Source organism: Pleurodeles waltl, chromosome 4_2 (assembly GCF_031143425.1).
Source record: "Pleurodeles waltl isolate 20211129_DDA chromosome 4_2, aPleWal1.hap1.20221129, whole genome shotgun sequence".
Classification (NCBI taxonomy): Eukaryota; Metazoa; Chordata; class Amphibia; order Caudata; family Salamandridae; genus Pleurodeles; species Pleurodeles waltl.
In genome coordinates, this window is record NC_090443.1 from 196,770,973 (window position 1) to 196,787,940 (window position 16,968).

Sequence of the window (16,968 nt, forward strand, 5' to 3'; positions counted from 1 at the left end):
CTGCCTGCTGAACGTAGCTGCACCAGAGGTCGGGTTCTCCAAGGCCTGAGAGCTGAGGGTGCAGTAGTCTTTTAGGCATCGGATATCTTCGTCTGGAGCTTTCGCGGTCAGGGGGATCCTCGGGATTACCTCTGCAGACGTCGTCGTGGAGGAGTGGAGAGGTCAACCCAGGATGGGCACTTGATCACAATCACCTGGGGACTCTGTCTAGCTGGTTGGGCCACCTGGTTACCAGCCAGCAGTGTCAGGTGCAGGGTGGTCAGGACTCACAGATCCGGAGAGGCGCTGGAGTCCCTTGGTTGTAGTTTCTTCTTGGACAGGGCCGCTGTCCACTGGGGTTCTTGGTCCTTTGGGGGTGCAGGGCAGTCCCCTGAAGCTTTGCAGAGATCTCTGGTCCAGCAGGATGCGTCACTTTTTTTGTTGCAGGTTCTTTAAAAAGGAGACCAGTCGGTAGGGCTGGGGCCAAGTCAGTTTGGTATTCCTTCTTTTTATGCTGGGTGTTCAACTTAGCAGTCCTTCTTCTTTCTGGTCAGGTCACCAAGAATCTGGAATTAGGAATTAGGTCTCCTAATAATCCCAATGATTTAATAGATCTCTTGGAGGCGGTATGATTAAAAAGGGGCTGCAGAATTGGGGGATGTAATGTACTTGACTTCCTAGTCTACATGTTTCGGAGCCTTATCCCTAGGCTCCTAGTCAGGACCAAGGTAGACTCCCTGGCGCCCCTCCTTGTTTGACTTTCCTACAACATGTAATGCATGTACAACTAAAGGACTTGCTACAACATCTAGATTGTCCTACTGAGGACCAGTATATGGCAATGACAGCAATGCAATGGAACACTCACACTAGCAAACAAAGCAAAACACCTCTACAGCTGAATGATCATTCCTAATGGCCACAGAATAAATATCCCAATCCAGAAATAGACTGCTCTGGGTTGGAAAGTAAGATGGCTGAGTCGATGCACAACATCGAGATACAGGACTACTACCCTTGCATAGTCACATGCTGTGTTCCCTCTAGGACACCATTGTGCATTGTTCAGCTTTAATGTGTGACATCTAGCAAGCCTGACTATTCACTAGGTAACAGAGGTGAACAGTCATGTCAATTATCAGACAAAACCAGAACCCATCTGCAGTGCAATCTGTACCACACTTGTATGACAGCTCTCAACATGGAGTATTGAAATAAAGTCACAGAGTTGTATGTACAACAAAGGTATGCTGTGCAGCATCTGTCAATGTAATTGCAAGGAATTATGTAAAGCCTCTGTCTGCATCTTACAAAGTGGTAACGAAACACACATTCTAACCTGAACTCTGTGTCTCACTCCCTCCACAGGTAACCCTGCCATTGCTACCATGGAAAGGATACCCGAGACTGCCAGTCCCCCTCAGGATGACGACCCCAGTGAGGACAACACACCTAGATATCTAGACAATGACGAACAACCTGGCCCATCTGGTACACCTGGTCAGTCAACAACTCCCTCCCTCACCCTGCCCACATCAACACCCTCCCACCCCTGGTGCATCCACATCATAAGCAACCATTCGCCCCCAAACCTGTGTCACAAGGACTGTTTAATCAACTGTGTGCCCCCACAGTACAGGGACCTGAGTCAAACCTTGACATCCCGGACAATGAAGGCCCTGCTATCACTGGGAGTGGGCACAGCATGCCAGGGCCACAGGCACCTGGAGGCAGAGTACGTGAGAGGGATGCCGTAGGCCAGAAGATGGGGCCTAAAAGGGACTCCCCTGACCAGGAAACCATCCCCCACGCCCTGGGAGCATACCAAAGTTCCCAGGACAGGATGGGCCAAATAATCACCAAGTTGGGGGAAATCAAAAACTGCAGGGGAAATACCACCAGGAAGTCATGCAGCAGTGGCAGGCAAATCATGCCACCATGGCTACCATTGCCGGGGTGCTGAGGGACATCAGTAACACACTGATTGGTTCCTCAACACACCATCAGGCCTCTTCCACTATCAACGTAACATCTGCCCCATCTACATCTAAGGCAGCTAGTGGAATGAAGACCCTGCCAGGGGAACCACAAGCCTCAGACACCCCTCCCTCTGTAGCTGAAGAACCCCCGCAAATGTGGATATCCACTCAGACATCCGACTGGGGCAGATGCCAAGACCAAACCCACTGCCAGGAAGTGACCATGTCCTGATTTGTCACCCTTGTGTGCCACTTAGACACCCTGTAGACTGGTCTGAGACATGACTCCATTTTCCCATAATACAAGGACACTGGACCTGTGTAACCAACTGGTGTAGCAGCTACTCTGATGACTCCATCTACCATGACCTCACTCATCACCTTAATATTCATTTAAGCACTTTTATTTTGACCTTTAATATTCTGATATGCACAATAAATCACAATTGAACACAGCTACTGTATATGTGTCTTTTATTATATATCAACAATTGCCATGCTTGCCAACTGTGGTCATGCCCCCCTGCATCAAACAGCCAGTGTAATGGTCATCAGACGGGGCTCCCTCGGCAGGAGACACATAACAGAAATGTCACAGGCCAGATGTCAGAGAGGTTGCAATTCAGGGCAACACCGGTCGGTATTCCAATCTGCAAATAGAGAATGACAGAGTACTATCGGGATGGAAGGCATGGTGGAATACAATGCACAAATACAGGTAATAGAAGTCATGCCCATGGTAAACCACCTACAAAGCAGGGGCACCTTTATTGGACCTATATATCACCAGATACAGGCTATTCACATACCCATACCGTAGCTACATGATCACATATTCCATGGAACAGACATAGAACATCACTGATGGACCCAGTACTTTTACTTTAACCATACACTAACATATGCCCCATACCTGTAGGATTGTTGCTCACCTTTGTCACTGTACATTTACGACTACAAACACATCCCATGGTCATCACAAAGTACCATTGTGTAGCCAGAGACCATGATCCATTCATCACACATGGGCCACAAACTTCATCTGACACATAATATACCATTCCACATTCCCAACCCCACTGGTAAGAGAAAAGGACTCAGCAGCCACAACCCCACTTGTATGAAGGTAGTACAAACAAGGTAACATACCACTGTAACTGTATCCATTTTATCAGCTATCTGTCATGTACACCTTTCATGTCTGTCAGCAATTACCATTGGCTACTGACAACGAATACATCAAGCCAAAGGTTGCAGAGCCAAACATGAAATAGCAATCTCAGTGAGTGGAAGGAAAAGAGGATAGGAGAATACAAGACACATACCTCAATACTGAGTAGTCCATTACAGAGTGTATGTTAGGATCAGTTGTAACAATACATGATAGAGCAGACCATTTTTGTACTGTACACATTACCATCTAACAGTCTGCATCCACAACTCACACATAGCCATTGGAGCTCATTACACCACCACTGATGAATCAAGTCATAAGGTGTAATGGCAGCCATCTACTTCAAGTTGTGCACATTTAACACTTCAAAAGGTCCACTTCATATACCTGTATGTCAGTGGATGTACTGATTGATGAGATCTGCCCTAGAGTCACCTGCTCCTTCTTCCTCTGGCTCTTCATCACTTGCCATATCAGCATTTCCAGCCACTGGTTCAGCTGCCTCTCCCTCATCTGCTATCAATGGTATCTGACATCTCAGGGCTAGATTGTGGAACATGCAGCAGGTAACTATTATTTGGCATACCTTGTGGGGCGAGTAGAAGAGGGCTCCTCCCGATTGGTCCAGGCACCTCAATCTTGCCTTCAGGAGCCTGAATGTTTGCTCAATTACATGTCTTGTCCTCCCGTGGGCCTCATTGTAAGGGACTTACCAAGCAGTCAGGCCCTCTGTTTGTAGTCATGCCATCAGATGTGTTCCACATAATGTAGGAATCATGCATAGATCCAGGAAACTTGGCTGAGACTTGTGAGATGTACTGGTCTGCCAGACACACCACCTGTACGTTGATTGAGTGGTAGTTCTTCCTGTTCCTATACACCTGTTCATTGGCACTGAGAGGGATATGGCAATTGATGGGTGCCATCAATGGCTCCCACCACATAGGGAATGTGTCCCATCTCATAAAAGTCTGCCTTCACATGGGCCAAATCCGCTTGTTGTGGAAACCTGATGTAGCTGTCCAGGTGCTTACAGTACATCCTTCAACACCAGACTGAACCCATCCGGGAATGTGGGGGACAGTAAGGATGGGGGTGAACTTAACACCCTAAAAAGGAATCTAGTGAAAACCATGATCCATGTGATCATGAGGACGAAGTACCTGAGACTGAATGCAACCCCACAGGGCCTAATTGTAAGAAATGAACCCTTCATTTTCCAACATGATAAGATTTTCAAGAAAGATTGGTCACTCATATCGTGGCATTGCACTCGCAATTGGCTTGTTTTAATGATACAAATGGCCACACAACTTGCGGAGGAGCTTAAGAGGGAGATCCTTACCATAGAGATCCGTCTCAAAGCATGAATATCCACAAGGGCCCTTAAAAAACGGTTTGAAGAAATCAATCCCTCAATGAATATGAGGTGTATCTACATCAGACCAAGTATCACAAACTCACAAAAGATGTTAGCAAATTTTCCCATGAGAAGGCATACCTCTACATTAGAGAAGTCTATGGGGGGTCATTATGACCCCAGGGGTGAGTGGTAATGTGGCGGCAGTACCGCCAACAGGCTGGCGGTACATACCGCCACATTATGAGAATGGCGGGTTGGCTGCAGCCAACCTGCCACTTCTCCACTCAGACCGCCATGGTGGTAGCAGCCGCTGGGCCGGAGATGTCAGTCTCCAGCCCGCCAGCCGCCACAGTACCTCCGGCGGCATTTTGAGCCAGAATACCACCATGGTTTTCTTGGTGTTAGCAATGCCACGAAAACCATGGCGGTAGGCCCTACTGGTGACAGGGAATTCCTTCCCTGTCACTGGTAGGCAGCTCACCCAACCCCCCAACACTCCCCAGACGCCCCCACCCCCTCCTCCATCCACAGTCCCCCCTTCCGATCCCTACACGCACACACCACGCATACACCCACTCACTCACACTGGCATACACGCATTCATACATGCATACATCAAGTCATGCTCGCACAGATTCGTACACACTGACATGCAGACACGCACTAACATTACCATTCTTACATGCATTCACACACATGCATATACCCACGCAAACAACACTACACACACACAGACACATTCATGCACACAACTCCACACACACATACATGCACACAACCCCACACACACATCACCCTCCTCCCTCCTCCCCTTTCAGAAGCCCAACTTACCTTCTTCTAGGTGGTCTTCTGGCAGGGAACGGGAAAGGGCGCTGCTACTGCCAGCAGACCACCACCAGGCCATATCACAGGTCATGATACAGCTGGCGGCGTTCTACTGGCGTGGGGGTGCTGGTGGTAGCAGCGCCATCTTACTACCATCTGCCACTATGATCACTGCCATTTTTCCACCCTTCTTGTGGTGGAAGTCCGGCAGTGATCATAGTATGGCGGAAAGATGGTAGTCGTGGTGACGGTCTTCTGGCGGCCGTCACCGCAGCGGTAGCCATTTTTTTACCAACAATGACATAATTTGGGCCTTTATCTCTTCAGGAAGAAATATGAGGGCACAGTACCCGGGTAGAGGGAACAATAGAAGAAACAGGAGGGCAGGTTTCAGATCTGGGAGAGGGTGGACTATGTATCCCATGTACCCATCCCTCTTTACACAGGGCCCTTTTACACAAGGTCCCTTACCACCTCAGATATATCCTCCACCTTTTGATCATTGGGATCCCCAGGGAGACCATTATTCACAATACCGTCTTTTATTTTTTTTAGGAACAGTCCAAGGACGCCCGAAGGGCAAAAATAAAGAAACAATCTCAGGTCCGATGAGCACCCGACCCAGAAGAGGGGAGAATGTTGATTCGGAGCATGACAATGGAGAGCACACAGAGTCGGGACAACCAAGCGGACCCAAGCAACCACACAGTCTAGTGGTAAGTTTGAGTGAGCTAACACTGAATTCCTGAAGACTAGGATCTCCAGTATGGTGGGGCAAGCACTAGCCATGACTGGATTTCCCAGAAGGAGGGTGATTTCCTAATTATTAAAATTCCAGTGACTCCTTTGATACCATTCCCAAGATTCACAAAAACCTGGAAGCACCTCCTGGTAGACCTATTGTATATGGAATTAGTTCAGTTTTGGAACCCTTGTCCCACTTTGCTGATGCCTTTCTTAGACCCATAGTCCAAAACACAGACACATACCTTAAAGACACGAAGATGTACCGTGTCTTTTGAAAGATAGACATTTCAACCCTACCAATGAAACACTGTTACGTTTAGACGTGGAAAGCCTGTACACCAGTCTCCCTCACTCTGACACTTTACGTATAATAGAGGAAGTCATTTTTTATATAAATTGGGAATACCACACACCACGTAACGTGGTTATGGAATGCTGCTTCTGGGCTTTAACCAATAACATTTTTGAGTTTGAAGGCAACCTGTACCTTCAAAAACATGGAACAAGCATGGGAAGCACCTTTACTCCTAGTCTAGCCGGTCTCTACATTTACCATCTTGATAAAGAGACAATTCTAAAAACCACTAACCCATATAGAGAAAATATTGCACTTTGGAAAAGATACATTGATGACATTTTGGTCATCTGGAAAGGGGAAGAACATAAGTGGGACCTTTTTTAGAGTGGCTCAATAAATAGTTCTTGAGATTCACTCTGACAAAGAGCAAGGAACAGTTGACTTTTCTGGACTTTAACATCATAGCAACCAATGGAGCCCTAAAAACCACCACCTGTGAAAAACCAACAGAAAAGAACTGTTTGTTACTTTGACAGTGCCCACCCCCGTCATTTGAGGGAGAACCTCCTGTTTGGACAATTCCTCAGACTAAGGAGCAATTGTTCCAAGGTATCTGACTACAAACAACAAGCCCAGAACCTTGCATCGAAATGGAGGCAAGGAAATACCCCCCCAAAATCATCAATCGAGCCATGAAACGAGCATGTAACAATAACAGAGGCGCTCTTGGACACTCCTCCCTAAAAGGGGAAAGAAGAAAGACCGATTTGTATCACAACATTCAATGTAGCTTCTAATCAAGTGAACAAAATTATAAACAAACATTGGCGCATTTTGAATATTGGCTGTTTGAACTTTCCCAAACCAATTTTTTCCCACCAACGTGGCAAAAGTATAAAAGACATGCTAGCACTTACCCGCCCACGCCTGTTCAAGAGAAAATTGGATACTACCAATCTCTTACACCAGCCACAGGACACTATCCATGTGGGAACTGCAGCATGTTCCATTTGACATACGAGACCTAAAGGGTCGTTTTTAACTGCAGTACTACACGGGAAATCAAGGATTTCACCAACTTCAACACACAGCAAGCAGTCTATATGATTACGTGCCCATGCAATTTACATTAAATAGGAATGACCAACCGCAAAGTAAGAACTTGCATCAGTAAACATCATAGTAATTTGAGATGTGGCCGCGCCACCACAAAAACGTCCTCTCATTACATTAACAGTGCACACACAGTGGAGGATTACGGATGGGTTATCCTTGAACATCACAAGGAGGTTAAGAGCGAATCCTTCCTACTCGAAAGAGAACAACATTGGGTCTTTAAATTATGCACACACCAATGTGGCCTAAATGAAAATATCCCCTGGGGCCAGTTAATGCAACACTAACATCGGGTTTAACCTGACGAGAGTGACCCTATAACATTTAGCAGGTCACCTTTCCCTTTGGCAAGGCTAGTTACGCGTATAACCATCCCTCCTTACACCATCTACAAGTCCATTACAGGGAGTCCTATTATTCTTACTCCCCTGAGATTGTAGAGCCACCTGTCACTTGCACGTTTTACAATACCATTACAGGGAGTCCTATTGTTCTTATTCCCCTGAGATAGTACAGCCACCTGTCACTTTTTTGAATTCTTCTTTTTTTCCTCTGTTTTCAGATGCCCACAAAATATCAGGCATTTCTGAGGGACACCTAAGAAAAGGGCCCTCGCAGCCCCTCTTCAGCACACCGACGACCACCATTTTGGATGGTCAGCGGTCTAGTAACGTGCGTGTCCACCAGCTGGGACGTGAGAGCGGCATTAAGCATTCATACCGGATCCCCACGGGGACCGTGGTTTTTCAGACCCCGGGGAGGTGAGCATTAGACAGAAAGCGGGAGTGTCACTTTGACGAAGTAAGTGCGCTTAACACTTTTGACCACGCGCAGCTGTAGCAGCCATTCTGCGAGTCTAATTATGCTGCATATATTTTAAGTGTGTGACTACAAGCACACACACCCTCTCGGAAGATCTATGATGCAAAAGCATAGACAGTAAAAAGTAGGTCATGCATGCACCACGTGTGTTCCTTAGAGGTGCCTTACATGTTGAAGTGTGTTGATATGTTTTCTAAATGTAGTATGTCTTGTATTTGTCTATTTTATGTGATTCACAAGTGCCTTTTCCCACGAGCAGGGTGATTGTTGTAAGAGCTCCACACCCATAAGTAATACAAGTAGCAACCTTTATTCTTTCGTTTTCCACAGGTTTTCCAGAAGGACATTGTTACCAATGGGTATTACTTTACTTAAGTTGTATGTACCACCACATCATACCACAGAGCACTTGATGATAGTGCTTTCACTAGTGGTAGTAAATCAAGGAGTGACACTAGGGAGCCCACCTTGGTCCTGAAAAGGAGCCTAGGGGTAGACTCTGAAACATGTAGACCATTTAGGAAGTAAGGTACATAATATACCCCTCCTCCAACACCCCTTTTTTAACCATACCACCCCTGTGAGACATATTAAATTAGTAATACCATCCAGAGGCAGGTATGTTTAACCCACCTAAGACCCCACCACTCCTATCCCTCTTAGTATTCACATTGATGACAGTATAATAGTGCTCCCACGTACTCCGTTGGTAGTAGCACGCCTCATTCTGCAGCAGAACAGGAGGAAACCCAATTATGAAGCATGCCAGCAAGTGGTAACCCTGATGGGTGAGGGTTTTTCACACAAAAAAAACTTCCTTTGGGCTGGGCCTTTTTGTAAAATTATAATGAACATTAGGCAGGAGACATCCCTCCTGTTAAAGTGACAGTATTCTGAAAGGACCCTTGTGGTCAGGAATTGTAGCACTGACAAGACTTGAACGATAGGAGGTATGCCATAGGGATTGCGAATGGCCGGCATCAGATCTGGCTCCATCTGTGTACAAAGATCCATGATGGTATGACAATTCATATGATATGTCTGGATGACATGCCTTTCCTCCATGGTTTCCAGGTCTTCTAGTGGCTGGTACACTGGTGATTGTCTCACTCTCCTCGCTGCACACTGGCTAACATGTAAATGGGACTAATGTTATTGTACAAGTGTGTAAGACTTAGCTGCCCTGCACTAATCACACATATGTGTTGGATTCCACTAATATCTACCCATGGCCTATGTACCTCAGGGTAGCTTTACATAGTTCTCACCATATATACGCCCTCCCTCAACAGGTCATTGTGTTAAATTTGGCACAATATGTTGCACAACCATGATGGCACTACATACGGATACACAGAATTTTGGGGGAATAAGTGACTGACACAGATAATTAAAGACTTCCATCGATTACATGTGCCCAAAATGGCAAGTGCCTGACCTACTGTAGTGAACATGTGGAAGTGACCTAAGACCTCCGGCGGAAGTCGTCATGTCGGTAGACGATTGCAACCACTGTGCAACTTGTCATTGGTTAACATTGCTGCCTTTGGCAGACTGGGGCCAACGGTCCTGTACGTGGCAGCCACAACCGCCCATTTCGGCAGCATTGCTCACTTGACTCCTGACACTGTTGCTAGCAAGACCTCCACGACATGAGCTGATGTGTACTGCCTCTGGGAGCCATCATGCCACGTCATGCAGGTGATAGGGCCCCTGCCTTCAACCTGAAAGAGCTTGAGAAGCTAGTAGAGGAGGTCCTACCCCTGTATGAACACCTATATGGGGAACCAGAGGAGCAGGTGAGTTCAATGCCCTAGCCATGTGTGATAGGGGTTGTGTGTGATGTTGCTATGTGCATGTGAACTTGTGAGGTTGTAGATGCATGCAGATGGCATAATGTGAAGGCGTGTGAGATGAGAGGATGGATCGGTGTGCCTACTTGCTGTGACTGATGTATACTGACCACTCCTATTGATATGGTGCATGTGTACACGACTTTCTCCTTTTGTCTGTGTCATCCATGCAGATCAACACCCATCAGAAGAAGATTTGGCGTGCCATCGCCAAGCAAGTGCTCACCCTGGGGGTCCACAGCCAGCGGAGCACCCATTGTCGCAAGTGGTGGGAGGAACTGAGACGCTTCGCCCGGAGGACCGCTGAGGCCCAGCTGGGGATGTCCTCCCAACGATGGAGGGGTGCCTATCAGACCCTGACTCCCCTAATGGCCTGCGTTTTGGCCTACCCTGGGGTTGATGGGCATTTGAGGGCAGCATAACAGCCACAAGGGGGTAAGTACTGACTGTAGCATGTACTTGGCTCTGGTAGAATGGTGTTTGCTGTCACACTTTAGCAGCTGTGACAATGTGGTAGGTGTTGCATATATGTAGCCTAGTGGGAATACATAGTACTCACATTGCCTGACTAATGGGTGAAGATCTGGCATTAGGGTTGGGCATGTGTACGTTGAGATCACCTGTGTCAAGGTATACCTATGACTGCATGTGGAGATGCACAATTGAAATTGCCGCATGTGTGACTCCACTCAGCCATATATCTTGATGTAAGCAGCTGTATCATCCTACCCATGGAGTATTTCCATGTCCATACATCAGAATATGTGAATATGTAGCTCTAAGGTGTCAGACCACTCCCATCTGTGTAGATCAACAGATATGGCCAGTATAGGACTGTACATATGGGTTTGTTGATGTATCCCCATTATCCATTCATATTCATATTCATGGGGTATGTGAAGGTTGTAATGGAAGGACATCCAACTATGGGTGTCAGATTTTGTCTATTTGCCCTTACCATGCATTCCCATGTCATTGACATGTGGGCAAATCACTTTTATCCCAATTACTTTGTTATAGAGGAGGTAAGTGCCTAGGCTGTCCAACTCTTTGACAATATGCAAAGTCCATGCTATATGTGCCAATGCCCTACCAATAAAAGTGCAACATATGGTATTAGCTGCCTACATCATGTCTCAGTGGTTACTAGGGGGCAAATCTTATAGAGTGGGACAATCATTGCTACCCTTAGCCTAGCTGATGTGGGCAGTTTGGACAGGAATTGGTATTGGTATTGGTCACCTCATAATTCAAGATGTAATGGTTTAGCTGTACTACTATTTCTCATTCAGGTGTTGTTGTTATGGGATATGTTGTCAGTGCAATTGCAGTAGTGTAGGTCCATGTGTACATCATATGAACATGTCTTTTCAGTGGGATATGTGTGTTGTCTGGAATTAGGTACAGGTAATCACATGTCAGGAATGGTGTGGTTGTCAGTGGATTTCTCACGTGTGCTATGTAGGCCACTGTTGCTGTACATGCATGTATGATGTGATGTGATGTGATGTGGTGTATCTGTGTATAGTGACTGCAGATATTCCTCTGGGATTTGGTACATGTAGTGACATGGCTGTTCTCCCAACATAGATTCTAAACATCAGATGGCACCTGTATGGGACTGCTATTTGTTGTAGCTTCATCAGAGATTGTATCCATTATGGCATATACGTACAGAGGGTTCAGCTAGGCATGTGATTGGACTGGCAGGTGCTGTGTGGTCTGTGAATAGAGCTGTCTTTACTTGCATGGGACATTACTTTTGGACATGGACTGGTCAGGTTTTGAATCAGAACAGGAATAATGTGGTGTTTTCAGTCAACTGGTTTTCCTAAAGGTGATAGGAGTATGGAGAGTTATGACCAGGATTAGGACAGATTTTCAGCTTAAGCCAGGGAATGATGAGCATGCTGACATAGCTTTACAGGTGATTTGATGGAATGCCCCAGTTGTGCTACCTTATATGGATTATGATGTTGGTGATAGAGATCACATAAAGGGTTGGATCGAAGTAACATGTTGTGACATAATGTAGGATATGTGGTTTCTATATGGTATTGCGTAGCCAGGAGATGTATACCTTTCTCTCCCTCTCCTTCTCCTTCTCTCCCTCCCTCTCTCTCTATTTGTGTGCATCAGCATCGGCAGGCGAAGGAGATGGGGCACAGGTGAGTGGGGATGCTGCTGACCATAGGATCCAGGGTGCTGATACCACCAACAGCTAGGGACCCAGTGGCCCGGAGGGCAAGGAGAGTACTGCTGGGGAGACCGGATCATCATCCTCAGAATCCTCCTCCAGTGGACACTTCCTAACTGTGCCGGACCCATCTGGGACCACTCCATCATCATCTTTATCCACAACCCCCCTTACTACCACCGCCCTCCCTGTAGCTCCCCACCCAGTTGTCCATGCCGGCTCACCCAGGAGGGTGGGCGACTCTTTCGCAGCAGTCTCCTCTGCCAGCCCTGCTGCCCTCAGTGAGGTGGCTATTGACCTCCTGAGGTTGATCTCAGTAGGGGTCAGTCAACCATCGTGAATGCCTTCCAGGGACTGGCAACTCAAGTCCAGCAGAGCATTGCGTTCCTGGAGAGCATTCACGGTGCACTGGCTGGACTACAGAGATCCTTTCAGACTCTGGCCTCCACACTGACAGCAGCGAGTCACCCTTTGTCTTCCATTGCCCCTCCACCTTCCTCTTCCCAATCCCAAACCCCTCTTCTCCAACAGAGGCAAAGCACACAGACAGACAAGCATGCATCCACCTCAACATCCAAGGGTACTGCTGACAAGCACAAGCACCACAAGACCCACCACTGGCATGCACACAAACATCACAGACACAACACCGGACACACCTGCAAACACCACACCAACATTCACCGATCCAGCCACAACTTCTATCCTACCCACAGTCTGCACAATAGCAGACCCTCAGACATCCACCCCAGTCACCACATCTGCAGACACCACAACCAGAGACACGCCTACATGCAGCACATCCACTATGCCACTATCCACTATCCACTGACGTGGCCTTCCTGACCGAAACCTGGTGGAACGACTCCTCGGCCCCGGACATCGCAATCGCCATACCGGAGGGATACAAAATCACCAGAAGAGATCGAACCAACGGAATCGGCGGCGGAATAGCCATCGCCCACAAATCTACCCTCAAAATCCACACCCACACGGACGACACCCTCAAGACAGCCGAACACCTCCACTTCCAGATCCACACGGACCCCAACACGACCCTCAGAGGAACCCTCATATACCGCCCTCCAGGACCAAGAGCCCCCTTCAGCGACACCGTCGCCGACCTCGCGAGCACCCACGCCCTCGCTTCCCCAGACTACATCCTCCTGGGATATCTAAACTACCATCTGGAAAATAACAACGATGTCAACACCGCATCACTGACCTCCAACCTCCTCAACCTCGGACTCCGTCAACTGGTCAACACTCACACCCACATCGCCGGACACACTCTTGACCCCCTCTTCACCTCAAGCAACCACATCTCTTTCAGCCACACCTCCGAACTCCACTGGACCGACCATCACTGCGTCCACTTCTCTTATACGAAAATCACCGAACACCACTGCATCCCTCGACCTCCTCACCGCCGCTGGGGAAAAATCACCCAAGACCAACTAACCAGCACCCTCGCCAAAGACCCTCCACCCGGCTCAACCGACCCAAGCACTGCCGCCATCAACCTCCATCAATGGATCCTCGACTGTGCCAACACCTTAGCCCCACTCAAGAAACCCACCGCCAACCAAGGAAAGAAAAAACCAGCCTGGTTCACAGACGATCTGACCGCCTCCAAAAGCCTCTGCCAGAAGCTCAAGAAGAAGTGGATCTTAGAGCGCACACCTGACAACCTCGCCTCCCTCAAAAACGCCAACCGTGAACACCACCAACGGATCCGAGTCGCCAAGCGCGCCCACTTCACTGAACGCATCAACAACAACGCCCACGACTGCAAAGAACTCTTCGGCATCGTGAAGGAACTCTCAAACCCCAACGCCAACTCCAACGACATCCCGCCCTCCCAGAAACTCTGCGACGACCTCTCCACCTTCTTCCACCAGAAAATCACAACCATCCACGACAGCTTCAACGCCACTCCGCCGCCAGACCCCACCCCTGACATCTCCACAGATGCCTGCCGCCTCACCGCCTGGTCCCACGTGGACGACACCGAAACAATAACAACCATGAACACCATCCACTCAGGCTCCCCCACGGACCCATGCCCTCATCACGTGTTCAACAAAGCCAACGCCATCATCGCCCCCAAACTCCGCGAGATCATCAACCTCTCCTTCGACTCCGCCACCTTCCCAGACAGCTGGAAACACGCAGAAATCCAACCCCTCCTCAAGAAACCCAAGGCTGACCCCAACGACCTCAAAAACTTCCGACCGATCTCTCTCCTCCCTTTTCCAGCAAAAGTCATCGAGAAGATCGTCAACGCACAGCTCGCCCACTTCCTCGAAGACAACTCCATCCTAGACCCCTCTCAATCCGGTTTCAGACGAAACCACAGCACCGAGACTGCTCTCCTCGCCGCCACAGATGACATCAGAACCCAAATGGACAACGGCGAAACCTCGGCCCTCATCCTCCTCGACCTATCAGCCGCTTTTGACACAGTCTGCCACCGCACCCTACTGACCCGCCTCCATGAAGCCGGCATCCAGGATAAAGCCCTCAACTGGATCTCATCCTTCCTCTCCGACAGAACCCAGAGAGTCCGTCTCTCCCCATTCCGCTCCAAAGCCACCAACCTCATCTGCGGCATCCCCTAAGGCTCCTCCCTCAGCCCTACGTTGTTCAACGTCTACATGGCCCCCCTCGCTAAACTGGCCCGCCAACATCACCTCAGCATCATCTCCTACGCCGACGACACCCAGCTCGTCCTCTCCCTGACCAAAGACCCACTCACCGCCAAAACCAACCTCCACGAGGGACTAAAAGCCATCGCCGAGTGGAGGAACGACAGCCGCCTGAAGCTCAACTCCGACAAGACGGAAGTCCTCATCCTCGGGCGCACCCCTTCGGCCTGGAACGACTCCTGGTGGCCCTCCGATTTCGGACCCCCACCCACCCCAGCCAGCCACGCAAGAAACCTCGGCTTCATCCTGGACTCAGCCCTCACCATGTCCAAACAGGTCAGCGCCGTCTCCTCTTCCTGCTTCAACACCCTTCGAATGCTCCGCAGAATTTTCAAGTGGATCCCAACAGGAACCAGAAAGACGGTGACCCAAGCCCTCGTCAGCAGCAGACTTGACTACGGCAACGCACTCTACACAGGCATCTCAACAAAAGACATCAAACGACTCCAGCGTATCCAAAATGCATCCGCCCGCCTGATCCTTGACATACCCCGCCGATGTCACATCTCCCCTCACCTGAAGGACCTCCACTGGCTCCCCGTGGACAAGAGGATCACCTTTGAACTCCTCACCCATGCTCACAAGGCTCTACACAACACCGGACCTACCTACCTCAACTCCAGACTCAACTTTTACGCCCCCACTCGTCAACTCCGCTCTGCCAATCTCGCCCTCGCCATCGTCCCCAGGATCCAGCGCAAGACCGCCGGCGGCAGATCCTTCTCCTTCCTCGCCGCCAAGACCTGGAACTCTCTCCCCACCTCACTGCGCCAGACCCAGGACCTCCTCGTCTTCAGGAGACTCCTCAAGACCTGGCTCTTCGACCGCTAACAGCTCACCCCCCCAGCGCCTCGAAACCCTGACGGGTACATAGTGCGCTTTACAAATGTTATGATTGATTGATTGATTGATTATGCCTGCAGTCACCACCCCAATAGACAGTCACCCATCCACCATGGCATCTCCCAGCACCTCCACCCTCCCTCCTCCCAAAACAAATAAACACCCACAGTCACCCACCCAACAGACACCCAGCACCCAAAAGCACAAACATGCACCCAAGACATCCACCAAAACACCTTTTACAACCACTCCCTCTCCCTCCAGTCTAAAAAATGTTTCCTGAGTTGTGCCTTTTCCCTACTCCTCTCTCATCCCGTGTGACTCCCAAACGCTCTGGGTCCCTCCCATGTCCAGCCCTTCCACCTCCAAAACCTCCCCTCCTGCCCGCAAGTGCCCATTCCCCTCCCCACACCAAGAAGTCAGCCCCTCCCAAGAGTTCCGAGCCCTCCCCTAAGCCTCAACCTAAGCCCCCCTCCCAAGCCCAAACTCAAAGATCCCCCTCCCAAACCTCAGCCCAAACTCCTCCTGCACCCCCAGTCCCTGAAGTGCCTGCCTGCCCCCTTGATGCCGCTACCTGTGGAGGTTATATGGCAGTCAGGTGTCAAGTTGAGGCACTTGGAAGTGCAATGTGTGCATGTTGCACATATGTGTTTGGACTAGCCTATGGCCTTAATTTTTGCACATAGTTCTGTATATATACTTATTTATTTATTAACATATCTGGACCAACCCGTTGTGGGTTTGAAGGTTGCATCTTTTTCCTGCCTTTCATTTCTTAGGGCTGTTTTGGTCTTTGCTGCTTTTGTTTGTGTGTGACTTAGTTTTGTGTGTGTGGTGGTAGTGCTATCAGTTGTGCTTGGTATACATGTGTGGGTGTGTGCATTGCATTTGTCCCGCATTGAAGGGTATGTATTAAGTGATGGGCATGTATGATTTGGGGACATGTATTTGTGTTGATATTGTGTGTTGTAATTGTGTTGATATGTGTGCAGTGTTGTATGCCCTTGTGTGGTTGTAATGTGTGCGTGAGTGTGTGTGGTGATTGGTATGTCAGATCCGTTGTG

At 48.9% G+C, this 16,968-nt stretch overlaps 1 protein-coding gene across 1 annotated transcript in view; it reads right to left on the reverse strand.

The window, feature by feature from the left end:
- Nucleotides 1–2,446: 2,446 nt before the first annotated feature.
- Nucleotides 2,447–16,968, reverse strand: part of LOC138292460 (myomegalin-like) — a 469,734-nt gene continuing 455,212 nt past the window's right edge. Inside the window, exon 6 of the mRNA XM_069231078.1 lies at nt 2,447–2,608. Coding sequence (XP_069087179.1) covers nt 2,510–2,608 — 99 coding nt within the window. The 3' untranslated portion in view covers nt 2,447–2,509. The remainder of the gene's footprint in view (nt 2,609–16,968) is intronic.